The 12,873-nt window shown below is 54.8% G+C and overlaps 1 protein-coding gene across 3 annotated transcripts in view; it reads left to right on the top strand.

Annotated features, from left to right (window-relative positions):
• The window catches only part of NOS2 (nitric oxide synthase 2), a 40,317-nt gene extending 27,710 nt beyond the window's left edge, over window positions 1-12,607 (top strand). For all 3 annotated transcript variants that reach the window (XM_082371280.1, XM_082371278.1, XM_082371279.1), the window contains 12 exons: window positions 310-359; window positions 685-859; window positions 1,618-1,750; window positions 2,633-2,711; window positions 3,499-3,680; window positions 5,837-6,000; window positions 6,970-7,177; window positions 8,813-8,900; window positions 9,352-9,473; window positions 9,790-9,938; window positions 10,912-11,106; window positions 12,034-12,607. In XM_082371280.1, coding sequence (XP_082227406.1) covers window positions 310-359; window positions 685-859; window positions 1,618-1,750; window positions 2,633-2,711; window positions 3,499-3,680; window positions 5,837-6,000; window positions 6,970-7,177; window positions 8,813-8,900; window positions 9,352-9,473; window positions 9,790-9,938; window positions 10,912-11,106; window positions 12,034-12,153 — 1,665 coding nt within the window. In that variant the 3' untranslated portion in view covers window positions 12,154-12,607. The remainder of the gene's footprint in view (window positions 1-309; window positions 360-684; window positions 860-1,617; window positions 1,751-2,632; window positions 2,712-3,498; window positions 3,681-5,836; window positions 6,001-6,969; window positions 7,178-8,812; window positions 8,901-9,351; window positions 9,474-9,789; window positions 9,939-10,911; window positions 11,107-12,033) is intronic.
• Window positions 12,608-12,873: the final 266 nt, after the last annotated feature.

Raw genomic sequence — 12,873 nt, 5'->3', positions numbered from 1 at the left:
TCATGTCCTATCAGGAGTCCCTCTGGTGATGCCCTGCTACAAGGCAGGCCCCCCTCTGCCAGGGCTGGATGGACTGGGGGTTGGGCTGTCCTCGCCCCACACCAAAGGTCAGGCCCACATGAGTTGCTAAGGCTGAACTTGTCCCTGAGTCCCAGCCAGGCGGCCCCACCTAAACCAACTTCCCTGCGAGGATCTTGAATTTTCTCCTGCCAGATATGTCCAGTTTTTAAATGAGCCACCAGAAGAAAGGGAAAAGCGGTGCTTTTATTAATCCTGTCCTGAGAACTCTGTGGTTCTCTCTCTTTCTAGAAACTGAAGAAATCCCTCTTCATGCTGAAAGAGCTCACCAACAAATTCAGGTAAATCTCTTCCCCACTCCCAGAGTCTGGGTTCCAGGGACGGAGCTGGGTGTGTATAAGTGGGAACTTCCTGGGATGTCCAGGCCCAGAGACAGCCTGTCCTCAGAGGTGTTGTGGGTCAAAGCAGGGACACCGAGTCCCGCTCACACTTCTGCAGGCCAGGCATGGGGTTGGTCGTGGGAGTTGGAGACGAGGCTCGGGAGCCAGGGAGGGCAGGAAGGGGGTGGGCACTGGTGGTCCTTGCCCAGCTGGTGCGGGAGGGTCAGAGGCTGGCCTGTGGGCGGAGTCAGCTCACCCAGGCTCCGGGCGTGTCCTCCTCGGGCAGGTATGCCGTGTTTGGCCTCGGCTCCAGCATGTACCCTCAGTTCTGCGCCTTTGCTCATGACATCGACCAGAAGTTGTCCCAGCTGGGGGCTTCTCAGCTCGCCCCAACAGGGGAAGGGGACGAGCTCAGCGGGCAGGAGGAGGCCTTCCGTGCCTGGGCCGTGCAAACCTTCAAGGTCAGTTCACAGCCGGAGCTGCCCCACGGCACCGGGAGGGAGGCTGCGGTGCACTCGTGCCCAGGACACCTGTGCCCGGCATCCTGGGTGGCATGACCCCTGCTGGGTCCTATAGGCGTGGTCCCGGGTGTGGGCCAGGGTCGCAGGCCTGAGGGCTCAAGTCACTGCTGCTTTCCCACAGCCCCCAGAAGAGCTCCACTTGACACCTCCCTGCCCTCGGGAAGCTGTGGTTTAAGATCTTTCCCCGTCTGATTATCCAGGTCACCTCCTGACATCCTTGTCTTGTTTCAGTGTCCCAGCCACAGAGAACTTGGGGACAGGGATATCTCAGTAGGTCTTTATCACCTGTGGCTTGACCCCATTGACTGAGAGAACTCATTGAAGCAAAGCGTTTCACCCAGCAGTGGGGCTTATGAGCACCACCTTGAGTGGGTCCGACATGGTTCCCAAGCCCACGTCTCCTCCACACGATTCCCCATCAGGAAAATGGGAGTAATCACACCTGTGTCATAGTGCGGGCATGCGGATAAAATGAGATGCTGTCATTATTAATATTCATAATAATAGCAATAGCTACTATGTGCTAGGACCAGCCAGTTTTTGGGTTCTCATAACAGCCCAACCAGATAAGTGTGCTTAGTAATTACACAAAGCTCTCAGCTCAGTTGCAAGGACTTAAAAAATGGTAGCCCCAGCAGTGGTGATGCCGCTGATGCCAGGGATGATTATTAACACCCGTCGGCTCCATCTTCATCCAGGCAGCCTGTGAGACGTTCGATGTCCGAGGCAAACACCACATTCAGATCCCCAAGCTCTATACTGCCACTGTGACCTGGGACCTGCACCACTACAGGCTCGTGCAAGACTCACAGCCTTTGGACCTCAACAAAGGTACCTGCTTCCCTGCACCACACGGAGCTTGTTTGCCCTTCCTGCCGGGGTGGGTGTCTCTCAGTCCTGAGCCTAGGGTCAAGGAGACCACTAAGACCCTCTGAACAGAGGCAGCTAGTCTAGGGCTACCAGGCATCTCTCTCCTGTTGGGTCCAAGAGCCTGCTGGGATGCGAGACTTGAGGGCGTGCTTCGTCTCTGAGAGAGGCGGTTTAGGAGGAAACCCTGGGAGGGCAGTGGAGAGAGAAGGACGCTCCTATGTGCCAGGCACTGTGCTGGACTCTTTGCCCACCTGCTCTAAGTGATCCCTTACACTCATCCTGCGAGAAAGGCACAGACAGAGAAACTGAAGTTCAGGGAGGTGCAGCAAGTTGCTAGCAGATGGCCAAGTTGGGATCTGGGCCCCAGCCTTCCCGCTCTAATGGCAGCCAGGTATTATGAAGAACATTTTTCAGAGGCAATTCCAGGCTACAGTCTGGGAACTCTGAACGGCCCCTCTGGATGCTGTGCTTCTGCGCTTCCTCTTCTCCTATACCAGGACTACAGAGGTCCTACACGTTTCCTCATGTTTAGGATATCCCCAGCTTCAACTACGCTCTCCTGCGGATCCCAAGCCATGGGATGTCCTAGAAATTCCCATATTGGGGCATTTACATTGCATTTCCCAATACCTAGCAGCGGCACAAGCATCCTCTGTCAGACCAAGGGTCTTTATTTGTGATTCAGAAACACAGTGGGGAAAAAAGTAAGGGAAGGAAAACCCCAGCACCACCACAGTGAGACACCCCAGGGTAACGTCTGGGTGTAATTGACTCAGCACGCGGAGGCTGCCCCACCAACACTTAAGAGCCACGTTGCCACTTCACTGTCTCTCTGTCCCACAGCCCTCAGCAGTATGCACGCCAAGCATGTGTTCACCATGAGGCTGAAATCGCGGCAGAATCTACAGAGTCCAAAATCCAGGTAGGGCAAAGGAGAGGGCTTCTTGGGTGACGTTCCACAGATTTTATTTTAATCCAGGAAAGACCAGAGCAAGTCAGTCTTAGAAAGGAGAGGAGGGAAGTGTCCACTGGCATTAGCTACGATGCCATTGGTAGGAGCAGCTTGATTGTTAACCCCTGTGGCCACCAGCACCTTTACATTGGGTCTCCATTAACCATGGGCCAGTTTTCCAGCTTGGGAACGAGGCACCTGCTTCACTTCCTGTCCTTTGTGACTTAACTATTTCTCCAAAAGGGGAGGGCAAGAAAAACTCAAACTATTTGGCTTTCTTAAGAACTTTCAGGAAAAGTTTTGACAGGGAAGGACCTTTCCCCGCCGGCTCAGCCAGCAGTGTGGATTCTCTGTAGGTTTTGTTTTTCTGTGCTGTCCTTACATTCATTAGCAAAAGTGGGCTGTGTTCTAATAAGAACCAGATTTGCGCTAGACACTAGGAAAGGTTTGTCTCAATGCCCACATACCTCCCAGTGCGATGCTTTCTTTAGGCGGAGTCTGTGGTCGCGCTCTCGAGGGCTTGGGAGGGCTGCATGGGACGATTGCTGTCCACCCTCTCCCCACGGAGAAGCCACAGGCCGGGTCAGCCCCGGGCCCTCTTGAGCACCCCAGCCTCGGGATGCCGGCAACCCGTGTTCATGGAACCAGGCAGGAAAATGAAAGGAGGGCACGTTTCCTGGGGAAACTGGCCCACCCATCAGGGAGTGCTGGAGGAAATCCTGGTGGCGTAACCAGAGGCTTCTTTTTCCTTCTGCAGCCGTACCACCCTCCTGGTGGAACTGTCCTGTGAGGGCAGCCAAGGTCCAAGCTACCTGCCGGGAGAGCACCTCGGAGTTTTCCCAGGCAACCAGCCAGCTCTGGTCCAAGGCATCCTGGAGCGAGTGGTGGATGGCCCTGCCCCCGACCAACCCATGCGCCTGGAGACCCTCTGCGAGAACGGTGAGCTCTCTGCACAAAAGCGTCAGCTGAGGCCGCCCCAGCATCCTCCCACCAAGCCCCAGTTCCACTGATGGGCTGGGCCCGGACCTGCGCTGCAAACGGGCAGCAAACCCTGTCCTTCCTGCTGAGTGGTGGGCCCCTGAAGCCCGCGCCAGAGCAGCCTTGTAAATAGTCCTCGACCGGCCGCCGGGCCAACAAGAAGGGCTGCTTCTTTGGGACTATCTGCCCAACACCAGAGGCTGGGCTATCTTTCCCCTTCATTCTTTGATTACCCGGCCACTTTTGTTGGTTGACTGATTCATTTTCCCATCAAAATTTTAACTACTCACATCTATATACCAGGCAGGCCCTGGGCTACAAAAATGAATGAGACTCCGTGTCTGCCCTCAGAAAGCTCACTACCTAGTACAGGATGCAGATATGCAAAAATAGTCATAATTATTATTATTATTATAATAACAGTAGCAGCCACCATTTTCGGGGTAGTTACTTGATGCCAGCATTTTATCAATACATGCATTGTCTCTTTAGTCCCACAACAGACACACATGTGCAGCTTGCTTGGTGACATGATAGAGAAATGTGGGAACTATAAAAATGGTGAGCTTTGAAGATTCAGGTCCCTGATCCATCACTTACTAGCAATGTGACCTTGGGCATAGGAGTTAACCTCCCGAGGCTTTGTTTCTTTGTCTCTAAAATAGAGATAATAGAGCCTTCCTCGCAGGGCTGTGGTGAAGAACAGATGAGTAGATAACATGTACAACCTTCACCACAATTCCTGGCACCAAACAAATGCAGAAATGGAGGAATATCCATTTCCCATGGGCTAATCGACATTTGTCCAGAAGGTCAGAGGAAGGTAGTTTAATACACCCTGAAAGTCTCTTCGGATCCCAAATTTTATGTTTTGGAATTTATACTGCATTTTCATGGCATTCTAATTTCATACTGCTTCCCCACCGAGGGTCTCATTTATCCCCACCTTCTGTGGGCAGTGGGCAGGGCCAGGCCATGGGTGACCAGGAGAGCACGGCTCTTCCTGGCCATCCTCACTGGAGAGATGAGGCTATCCTGGGGAGGGTTCAGAGTCCCCGTTGTGTGCTAAGGTGAGGCTCTCTGCCTATGTGGTGAGCACAGCGCTGGGTGGCAGGCACTAGGAGAGGGAAACTAATGCAATCAGTAATCACGGGCCTTCCAGCCCTTTGGACTAGCTCCCCGGCCTTAGCTTCCTCAGCGATCATGATACCTCCAAAAAATGTGTCCCCCTAAAGAGAGTGGCCAAAATAGGACAGCAGGAGTCTGAGAAGCAAAGTCTGGCGTTGTTCCCCACCGTCCAGGAGAACGTGAGAGAGCCTGAAACTCGGGGATAAGGGGACAGAGACATCCTTGTGACTGTAGGGAGACAGATGTGGTTCCTCAGGCCTTGGGTCTAGATGAAATAGTGTAATACTAATATTTTTACCTAATACGTGTACTGTTTCATTCAGTCCTCATGCAAACTCAGCAGGACAGGCTTTATTATCACGTCCATCTCACAGAGACAGAACCCAAGTTCAGAGGGTTCAGTCAGCCTACTAGCGAGTGGGGAGCCAGAGTTTGAACCCGTGTCTACTGGCTCCAGCGTCCATGCTGTGGCCGCCCTGCATACTGCCTCTTGGCACCTCCTTGAGACTCGCCACCTCGCTCTGGGCTGAGTGCTGCTCACCCAGCACCTCTTGGTCTAACACCCCTGGAGACTGAAGTTATGGGCTTTTCTCTAAATGAAGAACTGGCCTCTGGGGTGTACATCAGTCTTTGGTGAATTTAGTCATGGTGAGTCTGTAGTTCACCTGTGTGTGTCCTGCTAAAGTTCAGGTCTGGGCCAGAGAGGGACTGGACTCTGGTACACAGTTAGTTTTGCAGGATTGTGTCAACTTGGCTGCCCTTTGGAGGGCTGCTGACCAGCCTTTCCTGGCAGTCCTATCTCTGGGCACCATCTTCCTGCACTTGAGTTGGGCACGTGAACCCTTTTGCTGTTCCTGGAACCAGAACTTCAGTGTCTTCTCTCCCCTGCAGCTGGAAGGTGGAGGGTGTCTGTCCCAGATGCCTCATCACTCTTTGGGAAACCTAAATGGGGCCTTTTTTCCATCCTGACTCCTTTCTTCCCTATCCAGGCAGCTACTGGGTCAGGGACAAGCGGCTGCCCACCTGCTCACTCAGCCAGGCTCTCACCTATTTCCTGGACATCACCACCCCGCCAACCCAGCTGCTGCTCCAAAAGCTGGCCCAGCTGGCCACGGACGAGGCTGAGAGGCAGAGGCTGGAGACCCTGTGCCAGGTGAAGGTCGGGGCTGGTGGGTGAGGCAGGAGCAGGGTCCCAGAGTCGGGGGCATCCTGAGCCTAGAGCTGGTCTTTAACCTCCAAGGGGAATCCACCCCAGCTTCCCAAAGTGCGATTTGTCAAAGGCTGGGAGGAAGTCAGGCGCCCTCTCCTGTCCCATCTCTAGGACATAGTTGTGTAAAGTGAACTGAATTTTTTTGAATGTCTGCAGGATGCAACCAAAGTGCACTTCCTCAGAAATGAGCTAGAAAAGGAGAGCCACTCTGTCTTTTATTCCCCACACCTGGAACAAGCCTGGAATTTAGGAAGTGTTGGAGGATGGATGGTGTGGATGAATGGATAATGGACATAGTAACAGATGGGTAGTTGAATTAATAAATGAATGAGAGAGTGCATTAACTCACCTGCAACTTTCTAGACCCAAGTCTTTGCAAAAGGCACTGAATATCATTATTACCGTCACCATTATCGCTAATTATCTTGATTCCAGCCACCTCCACTGCCATTATCCTGTGGCTGCTCTGCACTAACCTGGCACACATTTTCTCACTTAATTCTCACAACATCCCCATGAGGTAGGTGATGCTATCCTCATTCCACAAAGGTTAAGTAATGAGGACAAGATCCCACAGATAGTAAGGGCATCCGGTCAAGATTTGAACCCAGGTCTGTATGATTCCGAAGCCCTTCCCCAAATTAGATTAGAATAAAGATTTGACACCTGCCCACAAGTTGCTGACAGTAAAGTTCTAAGCAGACAAGTTAGAGAAATGCTACTCATTGGCCTGAGCTCCTCCAGGACAGGAACGTTTTCCTCTCTAGCTTGGCATTCTCAGCACCGTGGACAGCACCTGGTCCTTTGAAGTGTTTGCTGTGGGAGTGAATGAATGAATATCGGATTGTGACAGCCTCTTCCCTCTGTGTGGGGCAAACGCCCTGAGACACTCATATTGCCCTTGGCTTTCAGCCGTCTGATTACAACACGTGGAAGTTCACCAATAGCCCCACCTTCCTGGAGGTGCTGGAGGAGTTCCCGTCCCTGCGGGTGCCTGCCAGCTTCCTGCTCTCCCAGCTGCCTGTCCTGAAGCCCCGGTACTACTCCATCAGCTCCTCCAGGGACCACACACCCACGGAGATCCACCTCACTGTGGCCGTGCTCACGTACCGCACCCGAGGTAAGGCTGGGGCAGAGGCTGTGGAGTGGCCCAAGTCTGCTACTTACGGGGCAGCTGTTCAACATCTCTGAGCTTTGGTCCCCTCATCCTTAAACACCCACCTTCCAGAGTTGTTAACAGCGATAGGAGGAGTGTGGGAGAGACTACCATGAACCAGGCACTGAGCTAACGTCTTTGTGTACGTGTGATCGGTAACCATGTGAGACGGGAGCTGTGTGCATTTCACGGGCGAGGAAACTGAGGCACAAAGAGGTTAAGCCACAGGTTCAAAGTCACCCTGGTAGCAGGTAGAGAACTGAGATGCAAACCCAGGTAGTCTGACTGCTGAGTCCAAGTTCTTAACCGCCATACTCCTCTCTACTGTCCAACTCCTGTTGGGACAATTTAATGAGATCAGATGTGGGAAGTACCCAGTACTTAGTGGGAGCCCAGCGATTCTTAGTCTTCCTGATAGTCCAGCCTGAATACAGGGGTGATTCTGCCTTGATTGTTCAGTCATTCACTCACTCATTCAGCGATGATTTATTTCATACCTCTTTATGCCTGGCACCACGGTGGGTGTGGAAATACAGCACACATAGACCCTGCCCCCATGGAGCTTCCCATCTAGAGGGAACAATGACGAGAGACTCATAGAAATAGACAGTTGTCATTGTGTAGGTGCTAAGAAGGAAAGTGCAGGGTGCTGTGAGGGCAGAGGATGGGGGATGGGCTAACATACACGGGGAGGTCCCAAACCTTGTCCAGCTGGGCTTGGCTCCTCCACTGGATGAAACATGCCCCTGCCCTCTCTCCGTAACTGAGCATTGCCTGGGTTGGCAAAGCTGGGGAGCTGGCTCACACCTCAGAGCCCTTTGTGCACAGAGAAGCACAATCACACAGTTCCTGAAAACTGGGCAGAGACTCTCTTTGCTCTGCTAGAGAACATCTGCAGAGGCCAAGTCTCAATCCTCAGACCAGGAGAGGAGAGGCAGGCACATCCTGTGAGAGCACAGTTCCATCCAGAGGAGAACCAGCGGGACTTCTCGAGTTGGTTGAAGGTCCCCTCAAATGCTGGGCCATTGGGAAGGGAACCTGGGGTCTCCACAAGTCCAGGAGGGGCCACTGGGGGAGACAGAGATGGAAGAGCAGACCGGAAGGCTCAGTAGCTTGTCTGTCACCCAGAGTTCCTACCAGCAAGGGCTGTACTCCTGAAGACACTGCGAGGAAGTGACTGTGGTCACCCTGAGGGGCCACTTTGTGCTACTGTCATCGGAGCTAAGTGATGGGCTGGGAGGGTCCCTGGAGAAACTCTTGGAAGGAGCATCGGAGTAGGAGTTAGGGAAGCTGAGCTGTGACCTGATTCTACTGCTACCCGAGTGACCTTGTACAAGTCACCTTCCCTCTCTGAGACTCAGTTTCTGCAGTGGCACAAGGAGAGCCTTGCACACTCTCTGAGTCCCTTTCAGCTTTTGCCAACTCTGGGCCAATAGAGGGTGGAACTCAGAACCAGGAGAAAAACATTCCCTTGATTAAAGCCTGCAGAGTGCCTGAGCGGGCAGTTCAGGGAGGTGCGTCAGTGTGGGAGGAGCCACTGAGAAGGTTCACGCAGGGGTGGGAGGGACGATGCTATTCAGGTGTGCGCTGTCCTTGCAGACGGCCAGGGTCCCCTGCACCACGGCGTCTGCAGCACATGGCTCAGCAACCTGAAGCCCCAAGACCTGGTGCCCTGCTTTGTGCGAAGGTAAGCACCCCCTCCACTGTGTCCATCACGGGACCACTGGCCCCGGGGAGTACTGGGTTGAAAGGGAGGAATCTGGGGTTTAGATGCCACTCTGGGCCCCTTGGCCCGTAAAGAAGGCACTAGGGTCACACTGGGCCTCTCTGTTCTAACCCCCTGTGGTAGAGCATGGCCAAGTCTCTAGCAGGGACAGAGGTGGCAGCGGTGTTGGGGCCCAGAGGACAATGAGGCTCAGCCTTTTTCAGAGGGACCCGAGGGCAAGGTGATGGTGTGCCTGGACCGGGGACATGAAACAGCCCGTAGGACGTGGGAAATCAACTTTGAGCTCGTTGTCTTCTCCACCCCGCAATACTACCGCCCCCGGCCACATCCCCAGCTCCCCAGCCCCTGTCCTGCGTGTGCATCCGACCCAGGGTGTCTGAGGACGGGGCCTCTTTCCTTCTGTCCCCTTCAGTGCCAGCGGCTTCCAGCTCCCCGAGGACCCCTCCCACCCTTGCATCCTCATCGGGCCTGGCACGGGCATCGCCCCCTTCCGCAGTTTCTGGCAGCAGCGGCTGCATGATGCCGAGCACAAAGGTACAGCTGGAGGGTTTTTGGGGGTGCGGAGGGGGTACCAGGTGGTGCCCAGCACCTACCTGGGAGTAGAACTGAAGCTGTAGCCACCCCGCAGATGTTTCCTGGCCCCTCTCCCAAGTTTGCCTCAGCCTGTATGGACAAAGGATGTGAATGTCCTGGGCCTCAGTTTCCTCATCTGTAAAGTGGGGACAGTACTAGATAGCACGTGGGGATGAAATGGGATTCTAGTTGGGTGCGCAGCTCGGCAGGCCTTGAAGCATGTCCCGCCCGCCCTCTGGTGGCCACCCTGGTAACTGCAGCCTGCTGGGTCTTGCAGGTCTCCAGAGTGGCCGCATGACCCTGGTGTTTGGGTGCCGCCACCCAGATGAGGACCACATCTACCGGGAGGAGATGTTGGAGATGACCCGGAAGGGGGTGCTGCATGAGGTGCACACAGCCTATTCTCGCCTGCCTGACCAGCCCAAGGTAAATGCTGCAGCTGCCCGTGCAGTGGGTGGAGCCTTACAAGCACAGACCCTGGTGGGCGCCTGGCTCCCCACAAGCCCCTCGCCCTCTGAGCCTTCACCTCCTCAGCTGCAAAACGGAGGCGATTCTACCGTCGCCAGAGTGGCGCTGTGACGCGATTATGTTCGCTCTTCCAGGAGAAGAGACGGGCCCTGAGACGCTCAGCGCTAAGTCAGAGTCACATGTGGGTCAACCCCCAGTGCCCAGCCTGCTGAAGGTCCTCCCCCGGCACGTACAGCTGTCGGGGGGAGAGGTGGTCCAGGTCGGCTTCACGCTCAAGCACAGCAAGGCTGGGGGGCAGCCGCTGCTCCCGGCACGGCCCGCTGACCGGCTCTGCTGTGCCGGGGAGTTCTTTGCCCCATGAGCCCGGGGAGTCGGAAAAGACTGTTGGCTCAGCCTTTGTGAACTGATCCCATTGGGCTCCTCCCAGACCTGGTACTCCGTGCCCAGTGCCAGGGTCACTGGGCATCTTGTGTGGGGCAAGAGCAGAGAGTCCCCACTTGACTCCAGGACTTCTGTGTAGCTGGGGAGCCCTGCTCTGAATTACAGGGAGATCTCAAGGACAGAGATTCCCTTTTCTGGGGTGTAGGCAGGTGGGCCTCAGAGCTCCGGGCAGGGTAAGTAGCTTGATTGATGCCTCTTTGAGGCACGGTGAATTCAGAGCAAATGAGGGAGCCCCACTAGAGAGTCAGCTCCTCCAGGGCATGGCTGTGGCCAGCGTTCGCCTCTCCAGCCCCAGCCCAGGCCTGGGCCGGGCAGGGCACCAGTGCACCTCCTCATCCCGAGCCTGGTCCCCGGGCAGGGCCCTGGCCAGGAGGGTGCTCACCCCGCCACCCCTCGTACCTCCTCCTCACCTCCCCGTGGCCAGCAGGCCTGACCGCAGCCTTCGCCCCCAGCAGTGGGGGCCTGGACCCACCACCTCCTCTGGTTTCAGGTCTACGTTCAAGACATCCTGCGGCAGCAGCTGGCGGACGAGGTGCTCCGCGTGCTCCACGAGGAGCGAGGCCACCTCTATGTTTGCGGGGACGTGCGCATGGCCCGGGATGTGGCCCGCACCCTGAAGCAGCTGGTGGCCACCGCGCTGAGCCTAACTGAGGAGCAGGTGGAGGACTACTTCTTCCAGCTTAAGGTAGGGCCGCTGCTGTGTGGGCTCGGGCCGCAGGTCAAGGACACGGGCCACGAAGCCAGGGCCAGGGGAGTCAGGCTCAGAACAGTCTGGGCTCAGAGGAATCCTAGAGGTGGCGGGAGGTCAGAGCTGGTCGGGCTATTAGAAGGCCTAACTGTACATCCTGGTCTGGTTGCTCAGTTAAACAAAGGCAAACATGTTGATTTTTTTTTTTTTAAGCAGATATTCATTTTTAATTTTTATTTATTTATTTATTTATTTTTGGCTGTGTTGGGTCTTCGTTTCTGTGCGAGGGCTTTCTCCAGTTGCGGCAAGCGGGGGCCACTCTTCACTGCGGTGCGCAGGCCTCTCACTATCGCGGCCTCTCTTGTTGCGGAGCACAGGCTCCAGACGCGCAGGCTCAGTAGTTGTGGCTCACGGGCCTAGTTGCTCCGCGGCATGTGGGATCTTCCCAGACCAGAACTCAAACCCGTGTCCCCTGCATCGGCAGGCAGATTCTCAACGACTGCGCCACCAGGGAAGCCCCCATGTTGATTTTTCTACAAGACTCTCAGGGCCCCCGACAGGCTGCTGTGCATCGTGGCACTTCAAGACTGGGAGAAAGTACACGGCATTTCCCGACCATATTTATCTCAGAGCTCACATTTCCTGGAGCACCTTGTAGGACAAGCGCTGGACAGGCTTTAGCGTCCATCATAAAGCTTGGGGAGATGCTTTGGTGGTCCACGCCAGAGCAGGTGTTCATGAGAGTTAGTCTAAGTGAGATTCAAGAATAATCTAAGCATGACAGTTGAGAAGGAAAATGGCTCATGTGTGTAGGTGTGATGGGGAAGCAGGGGGACCCCTGGGGCTTGTCCCAGCTTGGACCTGATGAGTGAGAGGTGGCTACACCAACAGACCTGACACCTTGGTCTCTGTTTTCCCTTAAAGAGCCAGAAGCGCTATCATGAAGATATCTTTGGTGCTGTATTTCCCTATGAGGTGAAAAAGGATGGGGCAGCGGAGCTGCCCAGCAATACCAGAGCTCCAAGCGCCCACAGGAGAAGTTAAAGCTGCCACCGTAGAATTTAAGGATGGCGCCAACTCTCGATTTTCTGAGGTCACAGAACTGGGGATATTGGAGGGAGATTATATCCCCAAGCCTCACATCTTATTTCCCCATATCCTTCCCTCTCAAACCCTTTACTTGACCTGCTACCAGTAGCAGCCTGGACTGAGTGAGCCCCTTCACGGGGTGATGGAGAGATGGGCCTCCCCCGTCCCTTGGAGACTAAATCTGCAGTGCCAGGCCTGGCCAGTGGGTGAGAAGGATGGAACTTCCTTGATTGCACCACTTGAGTGACCACCAGGAGGCGCTGTCACGTCACTCCGTATTTAGCTGCCCATGTACAGTTATTTATGCCTCTGTATGTAAAAAAAACAAACCCCAGTCTGCCTCTTGAGCCTTCCTTGTATGACTCCTTGATGGAGATATTTATACGAAATGCATTTTATTTTAACCACATTGTATGTGTGTGTGGGTGTTTTGTAGGGAAAGCAGCCTTAAGCTCTACAGAGTTGGGGGCTGGGGGGGGTGCCACAGCCTGGACAAAAATCCCCCACAAAGGGACATATCAGCGTGGCCCCATTGCTCCTCTGAAATGCCCACCGGGTATGGGGACAGCACACGGAGTTCTGTGCACATCTGAAGACCCGTGATGGGGGTGAGGAAGCACAGGCCGGCCGGCGGGCATGAGCTGCATCTCACACAGGAGGCGTCTCACATGGGGC

Source organism: Balaenoptera borealis (assembly GCF_965194805.1).
Source record: "Balaenoptera borealis genome assembly, chromosome: 20".
NCBI classification, from domain to species: Eukaryota; Metazoa; Chordata; class Mammalia; order Artiodactyla; family Balaenopteridae; genus Balaenoptera; species Balaenoptera borealis.
The sequence above is the reverse complement of the archived record's forward strand: the minus strand, read 5'-3'. Positions and strand labels throughout refer to the sequence as shown.